Source organism: Arachis ipaensis, chromosome B4, assembly GCF_059453495.1.
Source record: "Arachis ipaensis isolate K30076 ecotype BB chromosome B4, ASM5945349v1, whole genome shotgun sequence".
NCBI lineage: Eukaryota > Viridiplantae > Streptophyta > Magnoliopsida > Fabales > Fabaceae > Arachis > Arachis ipaensis.
This window is the reverse complement of record NC_142439.1, coordinates 10,523,967-10,543,245: the sequence shown is the minus strand read 5'-3', so window position 1 is coordinate 10,543,245 and position 19,279 is coordinate 10,523,967. Positions and strand designations below refer to the sequence as shown.

The window sequence follows — 19,279 nt, the reverse complement described above, 5'->3', positions numbered from 1 at the left end:
TCCACTATCTTCTATTTTTTAAAGTTATATTAACAAACAATTTGTTCAAAATTTCTTGATGATTTGAGAGCCAAGTGAAACTGCTAATTTGCTATCTCAACCTTTCCCCATTTTTTGGTGGAATTAATGAAAACAAAATATGTAATGCTTCTGCTTCCTAGTAGGAGTTGAAGACACCCAAAATTTAAGACTAATACATATGAACAAATGACCAACTTCAAGAAAATTTTATCATGTATTTCAACCGATTCTTTTGCAGCTCAATTCCTGTATCCTTATCACTTGCATCTACCCGTATAAGGAACATGGTCCTTGCACAGAAAGTTGCATACTCCTTCCTCCGGTCTCGTTAAAAAAAGCAACATGGTTCTTGCACAGAAAGTTGCATACTCCATCGACTAGTCTCGTTAAAAAAAGCAGTCCACAACAGCATGCTGAAAGATTGTATGTGTTTCTAAGTGATTAAATTTTTATCTTCATCCTCAGTGTTGGAACTTCACAGGCAGAGTACCAAGTCATACCAGCGCGAAAGAACTACTCACTCTTGTTTAATCCTTTGTCAGGCAAGCATCAACAGTGAGAAGGTGAAAGAAGAGATCAACCTGAAACAAGAAAGATGGGTTTATTGGACATTCAGACAGGTTGAACTGTTGAAGTAAGAGGCCAGGTAAAACATTTGGCATTGATGAGTAAGTTATAAGAATAAGTTTAACTAAGTTGTCAACTTTCTTCGGCTAATATCTGCTATTTTTTTAATCTTAAATTCGAAATTCTAAATCCTAAATCTTAAATTCTAACCCCCAACACTAAATATTCCAAAAATGAGGGTTAAAAAATAATTTTTCAATAAAGAAAAAAAATGGCTAATATTAACTACTTAAACGTTGGTTCCTATACTTTTTCTACAAGAATACCAAAAATTGAGTCAAACAGATATTCTGACAATGCTGCTAATATGACAAGAAGGAGAGGCAAAACTCGAAAGTCCAGTGTACAACTACAATACGTAGTGATTCATGAGTTTATGATGAACAGCATAATAGAATTCCATGTAGCCAACAACTCATAGTTGGACTAAAGATTGGTTTGTTGATAGTGATCATGGTAGTATCCTACAGTTTATTAAAGTGGCAAATATAACAATACATAAGTATGTTATACCATCACTAGCACCAAACGGAGAGAGGCAGTAGCTAAAAATATTGTCAATTTGTAATGTAAATTATAGCAGGAAACAAAAATAAGACTCAAACTCTCGGCATGTCCAATATATATTGAAAGAACGTATGGGTAATCAAAGAAAGCATAAGCTAAACTAAAATATTGATTTGTGAGTACATTACAAACCTTTTGTTACATTTGTGCTGCATCCATATTTTCATCATTTTCTTCCTCGTTGCTTTTGCGGTCATCTTCATCCTGGTTCGAGCCAACCAGCAACTGTTGATTTCCCACCGTACTTTCATCGCTCTTAACAAAGGAGAGCTGATCCCTAGGAAGAGTACTCCTTTTGTAATTCCAAACAAGCATTGAAATGTAATCTTGTGGTGAAACAAGACCTTGTTCCCTTATGCTGCTTTGTTGCTCCTCCAATGTCTTTGGATCCTCTAGTTTTATATATTCCAGCAATGACTTTTCATGATCCGGTCTCCAGTTACTAGGGAATGGAGTATAATCTGCCTCCGGTACAAGAGACAACCTTGTATATTTGAGCCCATCGATTGACTCGGCAAGGCCCATCCTTAGCAAATTCTGATACTCAGGAGACTGCCCTTTCTTCTCCTTCAATGGGCGGCTCAGGTTACGCGCACCGATTTTGTATACTTTTGCTCTTGACCGGAGCTTGTATTTTGCAGCATATAGCTTTGCAAGCGAGCCCCTCACGATGTAAGAGCAGAAGTTCACAATCTTTTTCCTATTATCTGCATACCTATACCACTCAGCCATGGTGCCCAAAAACTTGTTCATTTGAGCATTTGTATGAGCTTGAGTAGCGTGGAACATTCTAAAGCAAGGTTGGGGATCTGGATCCCTATCTCCCTTGAGAAAGTTCAGCTTTCTAAACTGCTTGATGCATTGCTTCAAGCTCGCCGTGACTGACAGAAGGGTTCCTACACCCTTCTCACTTATGATCTTACCACCGGTGGCAGTGTACCTAAGAGTGGGATAAACAACTCTCCTACACAACACATGGTCAAGAAACATTATACCTTTAGTTATATGTTCTATGGGAAGGCTCTCATTGTCGAGCTTGAGCATGTACTTCTGATCACAAAACTCAATCAACTGCTTCCTCAGCGAGGCTGCATCAGCCCTAGGCCCTCTAACACCAACCAAGATATGACCACCATATCTTATATAATCCATCTTCCTTGTCTTATCTGGTCCACTCGTAGGCACAAACTCCGGCCAAGACGTGTTACCCTGCTCCGCCTCCCCTTCAGGGTTATTCCATATAACATCACTCTTAGAAGGAACATAAAACTCCTTAATCTTCCCTTCCATCCACTTATCCAATTCATCCAAACAAACATTAACCAGAAGCGGGCTAAGAATCCCACAATGCCCCCAATTAGGAACCTTCTCGGCCTCCTCGGGCGCAAACCCGAAGAATGTATCCAACCAATAAGGATCAGGCTTAGGCTCATCCTCAGCCAACACCCTCTTCTTCTGGTACTTCCTCTTCTTCTTCTTCTGGGGCTTCTCAACCTCGGTCTTCACCACCGGAGTAACTAATGCGTCCTTTATCAAATCAACCACAAGCTTATCCCTCACATCCCTCATCACAGCACCAACCACCATTCCAACCTTCATTCCATCCAAAAGGGTACTCAGATCACCTTTCATATACCATAAATACCCTGCAAAACTCCTCCTAATAACCCTCAACACAGTGTGAGGAGTCCTACCGGGGCGAAAGGCAAAACTCTTGCTCGAAAACCGAGCCTCATAAATTGGCTCCAAGATCATCAGCAACACCTCCTGAACAATCTTGTCCTGAAAAGGGGTCGGTTGTGTGGTGGTTAATATGGCTTTGATTTTCCTCTTCGATAGGGATTCATAATCGGTGGTGTCTTTGGGGGACTTGATGAAGAACTTGAGGCGCTGGCCCCATCGGAATCTGCGGTCAAGGACGGCGTTACGGAGGGAGAGGAGGTCGTTGAGGGCGGAGGAGGGGACGGAGGAGCGGGGAAGGTAGGAGCCGGTGTCGTCGGCGACGACCTTCTGGTAGGCGAGGAGCCAGAGGTCGAGGCGGCGGAAGGAAGGGGAGAGGTTGGTGACGGTGGCGTTGGGGTGGCGGAAGTTGTCGACCCAGGAGTTGGAGAGGAATGCGATTGGGTCGTCCTTGAAGAGGGAGGGGGTGGGATCCGGTGGATGCCGGTGCAGCGGAGAAAATGAAAGGGCGCGGTGGTGTTGGTGCAGGTGCAGGTGCAGGTGCAGGGAAGGGGTTATAGTGCGCAGTGTCCGCAGGGGAGTATTGGTGCAGAAGAGGTTGAAGAAGTGGGTGAAGCGTCGGTGATGATGCATAATTTTTCTGTGTATTTTTTCCAGGGATTCATCTCATGAGTGTAGTGAAGCTGGAAATGGAAGCTGCAAAAACCCCTCCTCCACCAAACCCTGCAGCCCGCTGCGCTCAAGTTTTGTTCTTTTTTAATTTTTATTATTTTCTAATAGAAAGAAGTCAAATAACAATTTCGCCAGCCTCAGTAAATAATATTATTTTTTTGTTATGATTAATGATAATTTATATTTATATTAATAAATATTTTATACACAAAATCATGTATTTTATATTTATATTTATATTTTTATTATTTGTATATATAAATTAATAAAATTTATTTATTAAAAATAATTTAGTATTTATGTTAGATAAAATAATAACTAAAATTACTGTTCTGAACATTTCTGATAATAATTGAAATGGGAGTAATGTTTGGGGCTCATTTTTTTGCAAATAACAAAAAAGTATGGTGTAACACTATGAAATGGAGGCTTGGCAAAAATATTCATTGTTATGGTGTCAGATGAAATCATAATTTGCGTCTTGGATTTTTTATTTTTTTTAATTTCTGAAATTCGCTAAACGGAGGCAACGTTTAGCAATTCGAAATATTTTTTTAGCCCAAAATACAAGTTATTTTTGGAAATGGGCGTCTTTTTTCGTAGTCCAAAACGTAGGTTGCGTTTTTTGTGTATCAAAACAAATTTTGGAAGCTTCAAAACGCAGCCTACGATTTGAATAAAAAAATATTTTAAAAAAGAGTTTTGCCTATAAATACGAAGCGAAACTGATGCTACTGTCCTCACTTCACTTCTACTTCTATTACTCTTTTTTCCATAGTCGAATGATACATAGTGAGTTTTTTTTGGCATTTAATAGTCTAAAAAAAGTCAGATTAGGTGAGGTTGAAGTTATGAAAGGTATTGCAAATATGCGAGTGTATATTTTAACGGTGAGATTATACCAAACACACACGAAGCAGTAACTTTTATATGTGAATATCCATTTTCATTTGCTATTCCATGTACCATGAGTTTTGTAGAGTTGCAAAATTGTCTTTGTGAGAACATACAAAGTCACATTTCGAAAAAAGTGAGCAGTATTTTGTACAGAAATTCTGTATAAGTATTTGGTGGAATGATACAATTTCAACTGACGACGCATGCATGCAGCAAATGTTCTATATTTATCAACAAACCCGATTTCACGTGCCGATGATAGAGTTGTACGTTGAGTTTGAACAGCATACGGGAATGGATGCGATTGGCGACGATGTCAACATTGATGAACTCGGGGATATAGATTAGAAAGAAGATAACAACGATAGTGAAGAGGAGTTTGAAGCTAACTATGAGGTCGATGACGAAAATGATGACGGAGACTTGACAGGCAATCTGGCAATACAGAATGAGGTGGATGCGATTGTAAACCGGCACCCGTTTGGCATTTCGTCTTTTATGTGGACTCTGGATTTCGAAGTCATGCATGCCCCGAAATTTCCTGAGTATGCAGATATTGGTATGTTATCTTATGGTTATTAATTAAAGTTACCACTACCATTAATTTGCCTTGTACTAACAGTGGTTCCTTCGTCGTAGGTGGAGGCAATGTTGCAGCGGAAGATAGCAAGTTTAGGGTCAGAATGGAACTTGGTTCCATGGAGTCGGTGATATCTACAATCAAAAGCTACACTATATTTAGAGGAGTTGATTACACTGTGTATGAGTTTGAGCCGCAGACATTCTATGCGAAATGTAAGGGTTATGGTGCCGTTCTGAAGTAGAGGAAGAAACTTCGAGTTCAGTGAAGTGGTCGACTTATCCGAAAACACAACCGTTCCGAGCACGCAGAAAATGTGAGCCCGTACGTACCGCTCAAAAGATTCCTGCGTGTCACACGGCTCAATATCTCTGCACCGCCGGACCCATGCAAGATTAACCTTACCCAAGACATGATCTTGCGGACCGGACTCTCGACCGAAACACGCGATGCAGTTCTCCACCAAAAACTGGTGACTGCTGTCTAATCTACTCGTAACAGGCGCCCCATTAATCGGGAGGCCTAGAATACACGTCACATCTTCCAGCGTCACCGTCACTTCGCCGACCGGAAGATGAAATGTGTGTGTTTCCGGCCTCCATCGTTCCACCAAGGCAATGAGTAGTGCAGAATGGCTTCTCATTTTGTCAACTCGCGAAACATGTTGAAACCCAATGAGTGCTAATGACGCTGAAGCTACCTCATTAAAGATTTCTGGCGGATATAATTTTCTGGACAACAAATTTCTGATAGCCTGCAATAATAATAACCTGCAATAATAATAATAATAATAATAATAATAATAATAATAATAATAATAATAATAATAATAATAATAATAATAATTTTCATGAACGGTGATATTTTTTAAATAATATTATTATAAAAAATAATATTAAACAGTAATATTATATCATAAAAAATAGAATAAATTACCATTTGTACCTATCAAAGATACAGATGCTGACAAATGTACCCATATAAGAATAAAACGACAATTATAACCACGGAAGATAGCTTCCGTGTGCCAAGAGTACCCGGACGTTGGTTACACAATTGGTCCATTAGGGTATTCTTGGCACATGGAAGCTATCTTCCGTGGGTACAATTGTCGTTTTATTCTTATATGGATACATTTGTCAGCATTTGTATCTTTCATTGATACAAATGGTAATTTATTCTAAAAAATAATAATAAATCACTAAAAAATAATAATAAATTAATAAATAATATTATTAATTATTAAAAAATAACAATAAATTATTGTCATTATCATAACCAGTATTATTATAAACAAATAATAATATACTAATCATAATAATAATTACTCAAATATAATAATAATAATAATAATAATAATAATAATAATAATAATAATAATAACAACAATGTCACTAATAATAATAATAGTATAATTACAGTAGCAATAATAAACCCAAACAATAATGTTAATAATAACGATAATAATAATATTACCTATTATAATACAAATAAATAATATTCAAATATATATATATATATATATATATATATATCATTAAATATTAAAAAAAATTATTTACTCATTGAGGATGATACAAATACTCAATAATATGTTCTTCATGTTTAGTAAAATTACGAACTATTTTTTGTTTTATAATATCTACCCTAAACCTTCTACTCTTCTTCTTCCTCCCACAAACTCTCAGCACAACCTTACAAATTAAAACCCCTCTCTATAACCTCAGCAAGCCTTTCACCTCTTCTACCTTTGCTTCATGTGTTTTACGTTAAATTTGGGTTTTATAGACTCCATCACCATTCTCCTCCAACACGTGGCGTTCATGCAGCCAGGGAGCCTGCCAAATACAACCTGCGTTTTGTTCTTAGCTGCTGCCAAATGTAACTTGCGTTTTAGAAGTTCCCAAGCGGTCAATCGTTTAGTCATTGTCTACATGCAGATAGCAGGGACACATTTCGAGGCTTCAAGCTGCTTCTCTGCCAAACGCAAGCTGCGTTTTGGAGCCTGCATGCAGCTTTTCCTTTTTCCGTTGCACTCAAAACATAACCTGTGTTTTGCAGGTTACTGAGTTTTGCAAATCCACATTTGTGGATTACACTCCATGCAACAATATACTTGAACAACACCATTTTTACTTCTATTCTTTAATTAATTTCTGAATGTTTGGTCTACTAGTGTATATTTTAATAAAAGAGTGAAAAATACTTTTTAATAATGTGAGAGAGAAATGAGAGAGAGAGGGAGATAGAGTGCGAGAGCGGAAGCGTGCGACGTGAAAAAATACAGGGTGGGAAAGAACTAATTAGATAAAACATGAGAAAGATCCTAGGGTTTGGAATAAAGAAGAGTATCAACGATTGGAGTTTGAATCTTTTTCCATTTTTGTCGACAATTTACCAGAAGATATATTAAAGAGAGAACTGTTCAACTTGTTTAAATGGACAAGCAGAATCATAGACATATACCTATTGTGAAAGAACAAAAAGGGCTAGATCTATATCTATTTGCATTTATATGGTACACTACAAAGGGAGGAGCAATGAAGGCTGTTGCAGATATGAAAAGTATGGTGCTACGTAGAAAGAGGCTTTTTATAGCAGGAGCGAAGTATAGAAAGAGAGCTATTATTCGAAATACGGAGGGTAAAGAAGAAACGGAGATAACAGGATATGATGGTGGAGTAAGCGCGGAACAGACAAGGAGTAGAAGAGTAGTTGAAGAGAAAGTCGTAAAACAGCAGAGTGTTGCACTTATTAAAGAGCCGAATAAGAATGGGTGGACAAAGAAGTTAGAAGTACCGATAGCGAATGAGAACGTCACCTGGCTGCAAAGAAGTATTGTTAGAGGCATGAAATCGGCAATCGATTTTCAGGCACTGCGTCAAAAGATTCATAGGAATTGGCCAGGCGTAACATAAGTGCGGAAGTTGGGAGCATATAAGGCAATATTAACGTTTGATACTATGATAAGTGCTGAGGAAGCTAACACTTTTAAGATGATCGACCTTTAAAAAATGTTTTATACGGTGTGGAGATGGGATGAGAACGAGAGAAGTGAATCGAGAAGAGTCTGGTTAGAATGTTATGGAGTTCCAATACATGTATAGTTAACTGAGACTTTTTGAAAGATAGGGGATTAATGGGATGAGGTAGTTAAGTGCGATAAACTTACAGAATCGTGTGCATTTTTCAGTGTTGGTCATGTTCTGATTAATACGTGTTGTTTTGATAGAATTAATGAGCAGATTCACATTACAGTAGGTGCAAGTGGGTTTGGCATTCACGTAAAAGAGGTGGATGGAGAGGTGTACCGAGAAGAATGTATTCGTGAATTAATGCCTGCGGAAGGGGACCAGCGAAGAGTTACTAGAGATGAGATGCAGTACGAGGGTGCTGGTGGCATACTAAACAATGGTGGCAAACTGCTAATGGCTGGATGGGATCAGGTGGCGCTGCTGATGATGAAGGAAGGAAGGAAGGAAGAACACGATACGGACAGAAGGGTAATTTCCTGCATAGATTTGAATGAATGGAATCATATTAATTCAATGTATTATTCTGAGAACAATAATCATGCGGGATTTAAGGAGACTCAGGATCCTCAGGGATCATTTGAAATCAATCAAGAGAAAAATTCGGCAAAAACAGTGTCTTATAATTATGTCACGTGCAATGCAAATCCAACATGTGCACATGGAGGAGCTGAACTTGGGCTAGGAGCAAATAGGCCCAACAATTGGGGACCCTTACCTCATGATCGTGTAAAGGAGATGGCCCATGCTAAAAGGCCTTGCAGTGGGCTCCCAAAATGGGCCGGGGTGACCCAGCTGCTTTGCTGACTCAGCATGAAAGAAACGGGTTCCACAAGGGGACAACGCAGCTTGTGACTGGGTTTGACGATGCCACAGGGGCTGGGAGGCTCGAGCATACGGCAGAGGAAAGCGAAAACCCTAGCGTGATGGAGGAGGACGCACGGGTCGTCGTGATTGCACGGCGCGGTAGAGGGACGAGCGACGAGGCGGAGGCAACCCACGGACGGATAGAACGGCGGTGGGAGGATCAGATGGGCAGAACCGCCAATCAAAGTGCTTCTCACTTGAACGTCTAATGTGAGTCCGAGATGAGAATTGTGCGATTTGAGGCAGTGGCTCCAGGACTGGAGGTTGCTATTGTTGGGCGTGGAAATGGCACAAAAATAATAACAACAAAAACTGCACAGCAGGGACAAAGGAGACCTAGCGCTGTAACAATCTTGCGACTGGAGGAGGAGAAAGGATTGGAGGAGGACGGGGCAGATGCTCAGGGCCATGAATAAGAGGAAGAATGTGAGAGTAACGCAGAAGACGGAACTGACTGGGAAGCTGGCCTAGATGGAGGTAGTGGGTTCCACAGGGAGGATCAACGGCAAAGTTGGCAAGAGGAAATGGTAGAGAACAAAGAGACATAGAAGTTAGGGGTGGCAACACTACCCGAACCCGCGGGTACCCACCCCGCCCCTACCCGTTCGGGGCGGGTAATTACCCGCCCCCACACCGGGGCGGGTTTTAACGGGGCGGGTTCTTGGGCGGGGCGGGGCGGGGTCGGGTTTAGGTTGAACCCGCCCCTACCCGCCCCGGTATATATAATATATATGTAAATATATATATTTTTAATATATAATATACGTAATATATATAAAATAATTAGTAAAATGATTAATAATATTATATCATATATAAATTTTTACTTTAATTTATATTATGTATGTAAATTGTGGTTATATAATTTTTAAAATTTAATCTTTTTGTTGGATTTAATAATTATAAGGGCGGGTAGGGGCGGGGCGGGTACCCGCAGGGGCGGGTTAGGGTTTAACATTTTACAACCCGCGGGTAGGGCGGGGCGGGTTTGATGCGGGTTTTTTGTAGGGCGGGGCGGGGTCGGGTAGAGCAAAAACCCGCCCCTACCCGCCCCGTTGCCACCCCTAATAGAAGTTAGCGGTAGAGTCCAGTGCTCAGTGTAGCAACGAGGAGAACATCATGGCTATTTTACAGGAGCAAAATGAAGCAATTACTCTGAAGCAGAGGCTGGCAAAGCAGAAAGAAAAAATTCAAAGGAGTCGGCCAAAAAATCATAAACAGGTGTGTAATAAACTTGTTAAATGATTTTAAGCTCTTGAAATATTAGGGGATTAAGAGGCGTTGAAAAATTTTGTACGATAAAGAATTTTTAAAGTAAATTTAAGCTGGACATGTTGGGTTTGATAAAGACAAAAAAGGAGGTGGTGTCTAAATTTGATGTAATACGCATTTGGGGAAGTGACAGAGCTAACTGGGAGTTTGTAAGCTTTATTGGGGCTTCTGGAGGGTTGTTGTTAATATGGGATGAATTAATTTTTAAATTGACTAATTGTTATAAAGGGGATAGGTGGTTGTGTGTAGAAGGGGTGGTAGCTAAAGATAATTTTCAGTGTGCTATTTGTTTACTGTATGGACCACATGTGAGAGCTGAGAAGACTTCTATGTGGAAAGAGTTGTGTTATCTTGTAGGGTTGTATTAGGTACCATTCTGTTTTTTAGGAGATTTCAATGAAATCCTGTATTTAGAAGAAATGAAAGGAGCAAATAGTTTTCCAGCGTCTGTTGATGATTTCAGAAGATGGATGAATGACTTGGAGTTAGTTGATTTAGCGCTTAATGATCGCAAGTATACATGGTTTAGAGGACAGTCGTGCAGTCGTATTGATAGGACCTTGGTTAGTGTGGGTTGGCTTGATATGTACCCGGAGACGTGACTGAGGGGAAGACTAAGAGGGTTATCAGATCACTGCCCTTTGATAGTGGAGGACAGAAGAAAATTTAAAGGACCTAGACCGTTTTGTAGCTTGGACTCGTGGTTCACACATGAAGGATTTTTAAGAATGGTGAAGGAAGAATGAAGGGAATTAGGAGATGGATAGTTCTTAGAAAAGATGAAAGCGTTGTCAATACCGCTGGGTAGATGGAATAAGCAGCATTTCGGGGATATCACTGAGATGATAAAGAAGTTTGAGGAAGAGATAAAGAAGGTGGATGATATGGTCAGTAGTGGACTTTATGATGGTCAATGGAGGCAAGGAGAATGGCATAAATGAGGTGCTGTTAGAAGTGGTATGTTAGGCAGGATATTCACTAGAAGCAAATGTCTAGATCTCAGCATGATAAGGAGATGGATAGGAATACAAGGTATTTTCACAATATTACTTCGACGAGAAGAAGGAATAACCGGATTGAGTCATTGGTGATTAATGGAAGACAAGTGCAGAATCATGCAAGAATAAAAGTTGCAACCATAGATTTTTATAAAAGTCTGTACCACCAGGAAGCTACTCCAAGTTTGAGTTTTAGAGATGGTTTAGTTAATCGGTTGGAAAGGGAGGAAGTTGAAGCCCTTGAGGTGATGCCATCGATGGAGGAAGTGAAAGAGGCAATTTGGGACTGTGAATCGTCTAAAACTCCAAGATGTGATGGATACAAAATGAACTTCATAAAAAAGTGTTGGCATGGGATTGGAACGGATTTCACTGCTGCTGTGTTGAATTTCTTTGAGACGGTAAGGCTACCAGCAAAGTCTAATATCATGTGGGTAGCGTTGGCTCCAAAATTTGTTGGGCTAAGGAGATAAAAGACCTCAAACCTATAAGTATGGTTGGATGTGTCTATAAAATTATATCTAAATTGTTGACAAGAAAAATGAGGAGTGTAATACCAGGATTAGTTGGAGAATCACAGAGTGCTTAATCAATATCCTTAAGACATAGAATAGTCAAACTCTAAAAAAAGTATGGACAATTTTGATTTTGACCTCAAACTTTAAGGACCAAAACAATATTTATCCTTATTTATAAAGATATAATGATCAATCAATTTGGGTTAGTCGAGTGGTCAACTTATTCATCTGTTTAAGCAAGTGTCAGGAATTTTGAATTCTACCTTGTATATGCAGTAATTTATTAGCCAATAACAGATCATTAAATGGAACTCAAACTTATTATTATCTAATAAATTGTAAAAATACTATTTGTACACTAAAATTAACTACTAAAATCATCTATCAATATATTTATGTATAAATATATGTGTAGTTTAATTTATGTTTAATATATATTTATAGTCTAATATGTATTTTATACTGATAACTGATTTTGATAATTAATTTTAATGTACACGTAATATAATTAAATAAATTGCTATATAAAGAAACATGATAAGTAAATAGAGTTAGTTTCTATATTAAATAGAGTCTCATTAAATCTTCTAATAAAAAATCCAATATATCGATTTACATTGATACCTAAATGGACTAATTTTAGCATTATGTTTTATTTCTTCCTTATTTTTTCATTATTTATTTTTAAATTAATTATATTTTTAATTATGCCTAAATACTAATATAAATATATATTTTTTATTAAATATTTACAAATTAATAAAATAAAAATTTTTACTCATCACAATATATACTTTTTAATAAATATTTACAGTATATAATAATATAATAGATATAAATTAATTTATAAATTACTTTATAAATTATTCAATGACCCAATAATTTAACCGATTCAATTATCAGTTTGATTCTGATCATTATTATAGCATCTTTCTATTATTCTATGACCAATAATTTATCTTAACAAATTAAAATAATTTATTATCGCTTGGATACTACTATTATTTTACTTAGAAAGAATAAAAAAAAATACACATCGACTTATTAAGAAATAAAATAGTTACAAAGGTAAAACTATTATATTTTGATTTATTTAGTATATTGTATTTTAATTTTTACAACAAATGTAGATGATGTGAATAGACTCCTGAAAAATTATGCAGCATGACTTTCTTAAATTGGGTTTGATAGAACAAGATTGCTTGGAAATGACTTGATCAAACATGTACTTTATCTTGTTGGTCATCCTAATGATACAAATTAGGGGTGGCAAATCAGGTAATTCGTTCACAAATAAAGTAGTTTTAAAATGTTAGCTTATTTCGTTTTATGGTGAATTGACGCGTCATTGAACTAGCCTATTTAATTCTTTAAAAAAAATAAAATTAATTAAAATTAATAAAAATATTTAAAAATTAAATATAAATAAAAAATAATCAAATTATAATATAATTTATTATTATTTTTTTAATTTTTAATTTCGATAGAATTATTTAATATAATATTTATCAATAAATTATTTTTATTTTAATAAATAAATTATATAATTTGAACATATATATAGAAGTGTAAAATAAAATTAATAATAAAAAGAAAAATAAAAAAATGTGTTAAAAAATTATATAATTGTTAATTTTATAGTACTAAATACTATTTTATTTAATAAAAAATAAAATAAAATAACTTTTGGCTAGCCCTCCCCACCTTGCTAAAATCCGCAGGTTTAACAAGTTTTTTTTTATTTGGCGGATTCTAATTCTTTTTCCAATTTATTCTTTTTTACGAGTTGGTCCGACTGATTTAGGGCCCGTTTGGGAAGCTTTAAAAATAACTTTTTTGAGTTTTTGACTTATGAAAAGTAGTAGTATTAATGTTTGGTACAATTTTCAAAACCAAATTACAGTTTTCTAAGAATCTATTTAGGAGCTTATAGAGAAGTTAAAAAAAATGATTTCTCTTATAATACTACTACTTTTTATCACATTTCTATAAAGAGTTATTCTCCACATACAAGCGTTTTTCCATACAAGTCATACAAGTCATTTATATTCATGCGTTTTTCACGTTTTTCTCTGTGCCTCTTTTTCTTCTTCTTCTTCTTTCTCTGTGCCTCCTCTTTTTCTTCTTCTTCTTCTTCTTCTTTCTCTGTGCCTCTTCTTTTTCTTTTTCTTTTTCGTAATTTTTCTCTCTCGTTATCGTCGCCATCAACACCACCACCTCTTCCTCCTCCTTCTCTTCCTCCTTCTTTTTTCATTGAAATTTTTTCTCCTCTTTTCGTTTTCTCTTTCTCCTTCCTCATCAGTTATCTCGTTTGTTGAAAATAACAAATAATTCAGGTTTAGATTGCCAATTAAACCAGAACGAAATTGATTATTGTTTTGAATCCAAGGCTAAGGTGTGGTTTAATTTAGAAGAAGAAATATAGCATTAGAGGAAAGATTTTTCTACAGCAAATTTGGGTGTAGTACGAAGATATTTGGGTGTAATACGAAGATATTTGGGTGTATTTTAAGAATTTTTGAGTGTATTTTTATTCTGATAAGTTCTGCATAGTTCAAAACTCTTCCTCTTCCTTCTTTTCATCTTCTACTGTTTCTTCTTTTTTTTTTTTATCATCATCACCATCTTCTTTTTCTATTTTTTCTTATTCATCTTTTTTTTTATATTACCTTCTCAAGTTTCTTCTTGTTTTACTCTCTTAACAAGAATAAAAACAAAAAAATCAAATAAAGAAGAAGAAGAAACACATAATGCTGCAAAATTACTTGAAAGAGGATGAACTTACATTCATTTAACTAAAAGAAAGAAAGAAATAAGGAAAAAAAGAAGAAAAAAAAACGCAGCATTAGAGAAAATATTTTTCTGTATTTGCAGCAAATTTGGGTGTAGCACGAAGATATTTAGGTGTATTTTAAGAATTTTTGGGTGTATTTTTATTCTGATAAGTTCTGCATAATTCAAAACTCTTCCTCTTTCTCCTTCTCATCTTCTACTGTTTCTTCTTTTTTTTATCATCATCATAATCTTTTTTTTTTCTTTTTTTTCTTATTCATCTTTTATTTTTATTTTACCTTCTCAAGTTTCTTCTTGTTTTACTCTCGTAACAAGAATAAAAACAAAAAAATCAAACAAAGAAGAAGAAAAAATACATAGTGCTACAAAATTACTTGAAAGAGGATGAACTTACATTCATTTAACTAAAAGAAAGAAAGAAATAAGGAAAAAAAGAAGAAAAAAATGCAGCATTAGAGAAAATATTTTCTGTATTTGCAGTAAATTTGGGTGTAACACGAAGATATTTGGGTGTAATACGAAGATATTTGGGTGTATTTTAAAAATTTTTGGGTGTATTTTTATTCTGATAAGTTCTGCATAATTCAAAACTCTTCCTCTTCCTCCTCTTCATCTTTTATTGCCTCTTCATCTTCTACTGCTTCTTCTTCCTCATCTTCTTATTTCGTTTTTTTATCATTCTTCTCAGGAGAAAAAATCAAACAAAGAAAAAAATATAATATTACAAAATCAATAAAAAGAGGAGGAGGAAAAAAATGCAGCAATAACAACGGTAATAAAAAAAACAAAGATGAAGATGAAACACGCGAAGAAAAAGGAGGAGAAACGCAAAGAAAAAGGAGAAGAAGAAGGAAGAGGAGGAGGAGAAGGAGGAACGTGAAGAAGAAGAAGTGTCTTCCATAATGGTGAGTGAGAGCGCGCTTTGGAAATGGTTGAGTGACGCGCGTATTATCACGCTCCAGTAGGTGAATGTAGTTTTTGTTATATTTGGTCCAACTTGTAAGACTTATAAGCTAGAAAGACTTGTATGTGTAGCATAACTCTTCTAGAAAATAAGCACTTTTAGAACTAAAAATCCAAACACAAAATAACTTATTTATAATCTACGTCATTTATTGTTTAAACTATTTTATCAAAAAAAACTTAATTAAGCTATTTATCCAAATTTTACCTTAGTCCATTTTGCCAACTCTAATGTCTTGCTTCAAGAAAAACCAACATTAAAGAATTACTTCAAAGGCAAGTCGGTTTTTTTCTTTTTTTTCCCATATCGAATGCCCACGATTCAAGGGTATCGGCAAGGTTGGTTGAAGAAAACGAACCCTTAATAATTTGGAACCTGTGGGATATAGTAGTAACAAATTTCACAAATTTTGTTGCCCCGTTTTTGGATGGATTTGGAATTCTTTATTTGGTCTGAGTACTTAATTTTGTGGCATAATGCATTTGAAGACGGGTCTAAGCATTTAGATTGGATTAGGCAGATATACAAGTACATGACCCCTTATAGTCTTATACGATGAATGCTAATTTAAGCAGGATAGCATAGGTGAACAGTGAACTATAGAGATTTTGATTTAAGAGTGAATAAGAAAAATGCCACAAAATTTATAGAAGTAGCGCTGCGAACTTTCTAATTTTGATATGGGGTAGGATAATAGGATTAGTGTAATGTGGCGTTATTAGAGTGTAGAAAGATTCATCGGATTGTGATGACTGCACTGAAGAAATCGGACGATTCGAATAGAGAATCAGTAATAGGACGGTCTGATTATACAATTTGAACCGTTCGATTTGCGTACCAGATGCCATTTGTCTCGCATGCAGAATATTCTAACCTCTTGACTCGCTCTCTTTAGAAACCTTCGAAGCACTCCTTTACCTATCTTTTTCACTCTCACTCTTCATAACACTTGCAAGGCTTTAACCCCACATTCCTCTTTTCTTCTTCCATTGTTGTACAAATTCAGTAAGAAAAAAGAAAAGTGCTACCATCAAAATATTAACAATGTCAAGGAGATCGAAAAAAAAAATTAATTGTCCAAAATTTTACATTGTTAATTATTGTAAAACCCTCTATTGATGAGTGAGAATTTGAGTTTGGAGAGAGTGCTACCAGTGAGTTAGGAAGAGCAAAATGAATTCTATGTTAGAATGATGAATCACACTACTAACTACTTACTGCCAGGATAGTTTTAGTGTAACTAACTAACTACAAAACTGTTACTGCAAAACTATTGCTAACTATCAGTAACTATACTAGCCAACATCCTACCTCAAGCTAGGAGTGTAGATGTCAAACATTCCTAGCTTGGATTCAAAGAACTTGAAGGGGCCTGGAGCCAGAGATTTTGTTAAAACATTTGCAATTTGCCCAGCTGATGGAATCGGGAGAAGCTTTAGTGCACCCTCTTGGACTTTGTCCTGAACTGTGTGGTAATCTATCTCCACATGCTTCGTATGTTCGTGGAAGATGGGATTGGTGACGATATGCAAAACAGACTATTTGTTACAAAAGATCGTCATAGGTCGAGACAAAGAGAATCCAAAATCACTTAAGATCTTCACAATGCAGGTTCCTTCACAAGTTGCCAGTGCTAAGGCGTGATACTCGGCTTCACAGGATGATCTAGCCACAGTCTGTTGTTTACGGCTTTTCCAGGAAATGATGGAGTTTTCTAGGAAAAAACAAAAACCAAAAATGGGTCGTCTTGTGTCCGGACAAGTCCCCCAGTTGGAGTCAGCATAGCTAATTAAGTGCACTTCAGAATCGGATGAGAATAAGACCCCTTTAGCTGGTGCATGTTTGAGATACTGTAAGATGTGAAGAGAGGCCTTGAGATGATCAGTTGTTGCACAATTAAGGTATTAACTAAGCTGGTTGACTACAAAACTAATGTCGGGCCTTGTATTGGTTAAGTATAGTAACGGAGGGAAATCATTGGTATAGAATTTTCACAAAATTAATCTCATCGAAGTATAGATCTAAACCGACAAACAACCCTCAATCAAAGTTTAATTTGTTTATTACTTAAGCAAACCAATAAAAAACTGAAAGTATTAAACCTCGGGTCGTCTCTCAAGGAATTGCAGGAAAGTGTGCATATTATTGGTTATGGGGTTTCTTTTGGGGTATTTTATACGATGAGCAAGAAAGTAAATAACAAGAAAGTAAAGCTACAACTAAGAAAGGTCTTAACAAGGGTTAAGAATTGGAATTCCTATTCTCGTTATCATCATCAATTGTGATGGTAAGTATAAATTACTTTCACTTAGTTAACCTCTAACAAATGAAGGAAAGTCAAGTGAATACAATTAACTTGAGTTCACAAGTCCTAGTCAACTCATAGTGAAAGACTAGATTTAGTGAAATTCAAGCCAACTAACAACCTTCAATTACCAATCAACACGAGATTTAGATAATTCAAGAGTCTCCAAATTTCCAATCCCAAGTCAAAAATACAAAAATCTACTCTAAAATCCAACCAAACATTTTATCAAACACTTGGAAGGTATAAAAGAAAAGCATGGTAAAATTGCAAGAAATAATAGAATCTAAAACTACCAAATGAAAGAAAATAATAATAACAACTCAAATAAACATCAATAAACAAAGAAACATCAAAATTGCATTAAATGGAAATTAAAATCAACAAAAGTTATGAACATAAAAATGACATAATAAAGGAAATAGCAAATAAAACTAAAGGAACAAAGATTTGAGAACAATAAATTGTAAGGAAACTAAATTAAAGTAAGAATTAAACCTAAACCTAAGAGAAATTTAACCTAATCTACCCTAATTCTAGAGAGAAGAGAGAGACTAGAATATGACCTAAAGCATGTTACTAAACTACACCTAATTGCTCTCCCCTTGTCCATTCTTGATTTTGGCTTCAAATACTTTAGAAATGAGTTGGATTTGGGCCTGAAGGAGCTCAGAAATTATCCCAATGTGTTCCTTTAATGAGGTCACATGGTACGCGTGGGTGACTCGTGCACGTCGCTTGGCGAATCTTCTTAGTCACACGTATGCGTGGGTCACGCATGCGCATTGCTATAATTTTCACAAATCCTCATTTCTTCATGAATTCTCCACTTTGCATGTTTTTTTCTTCACTTCTTCAATCCAATTCTTACCTTATAAACCCGAAATCACTCAACAAACATAACAAGGCATCGAATGGAATTAAAGTGAATTAAATTTAGCAATTTTAAGGCCTAAAAAGCATGTTTTCACTCTTAAGCACAATTTAGGAGAAATTCACAAAACCATGCTATTTCATTGAATAAATGTGAGAAAAGTTGATAAAATCCACTAAATTCAACACAAGATAAACCTTAAAAATAGGGTTTATCAACCTCCCCACACTTAAACTAAGTATATCCTCGTGCTAAACTAAGAAAGACAAGAAAGGGGTATTACTTATTCAATGCAAAATATCTAAATGCAACTATCTATATGTAATGTATTCAACTACTTGGTCAAAATAAATCAATTTTCAAGAATGCATATACAAACATAAGGGCTAAAGCAATCACAATTAAATCAAATCCACAATTGAATTGAGTTATTGAAAAGTATTATAAACTTGCAAGATAAGAAATAATAACTGGTGAAAACATAGAATTTAAGCAATCGAACCCTCACCGGATGTGTATCCGCTCTAGTCACTCAAGTGTATAGGGTTGATTCACTCAATTATCCTCTAATCATGCTTTCTAAGATTTATTTTTCATCTAACAATCAACAAT

General features: G+C 35.8%; 1 protein-coding gene and 1 long non-coding RNA gene across 3 annotated transcripts; both read right to left on the bottom strand.

The window, feature by feature from the left end:
- Window positions 1–75: 75 nt before the first annotated feature.
- LOC107638836 (Intron maturase, type II family protein) lies at window positions 76–3,684 on the bottom strand. 2 transcript variants are annotated; one of them, XR_015880737.1, is made up of 3 exons: window positions 1,348–3,663; window positions 522–602; window positions 76–434 (listed from the first exon to the last, which is right to left on the bottom strand). XR_015880737.1 is itself a non-coding variant. In XM_016342235.3 (2 exons), exon 1 carries the CDS (start codon window positions 3,526–3,528, stop codon window positions 1,354–1,356), a length of 2,175 nt encoding a protein of 724 aa, XP_016197721.1. In that variant the 5' UTR covers window positions 3,529–3,684; the 3' UTR covers window positions 76–602; window positions 1,348–1,353. The 2 variants fall into 2 exon arrangements, 1 of the variants encoding a protein (XP_016197721.1); XM_016342235.3 differs by having other exon boundaries at window positions 76–602; window positions 1,348–3,684.
- Window positions 3,685–6,590: 2,906 nt separating this feature from the next.
- LOC148566644 (uncharacterized) lies at window positions 6,591–9,501 on the bottom strand. Its single transcript, XR_015880618.1, has 2 exons — window positions 8,795–9,501; window positions 6,591–8,555 (listed from the first exon to the last, which is right to left on the bottom strand). It is a non-coding gene; the product is annotated as an uncharacterized LOC148566644 (long non-coding RNA).
- Between the last annotated feature and the right edge of the window lie 9,778 nt (window positions 9,502–19,279).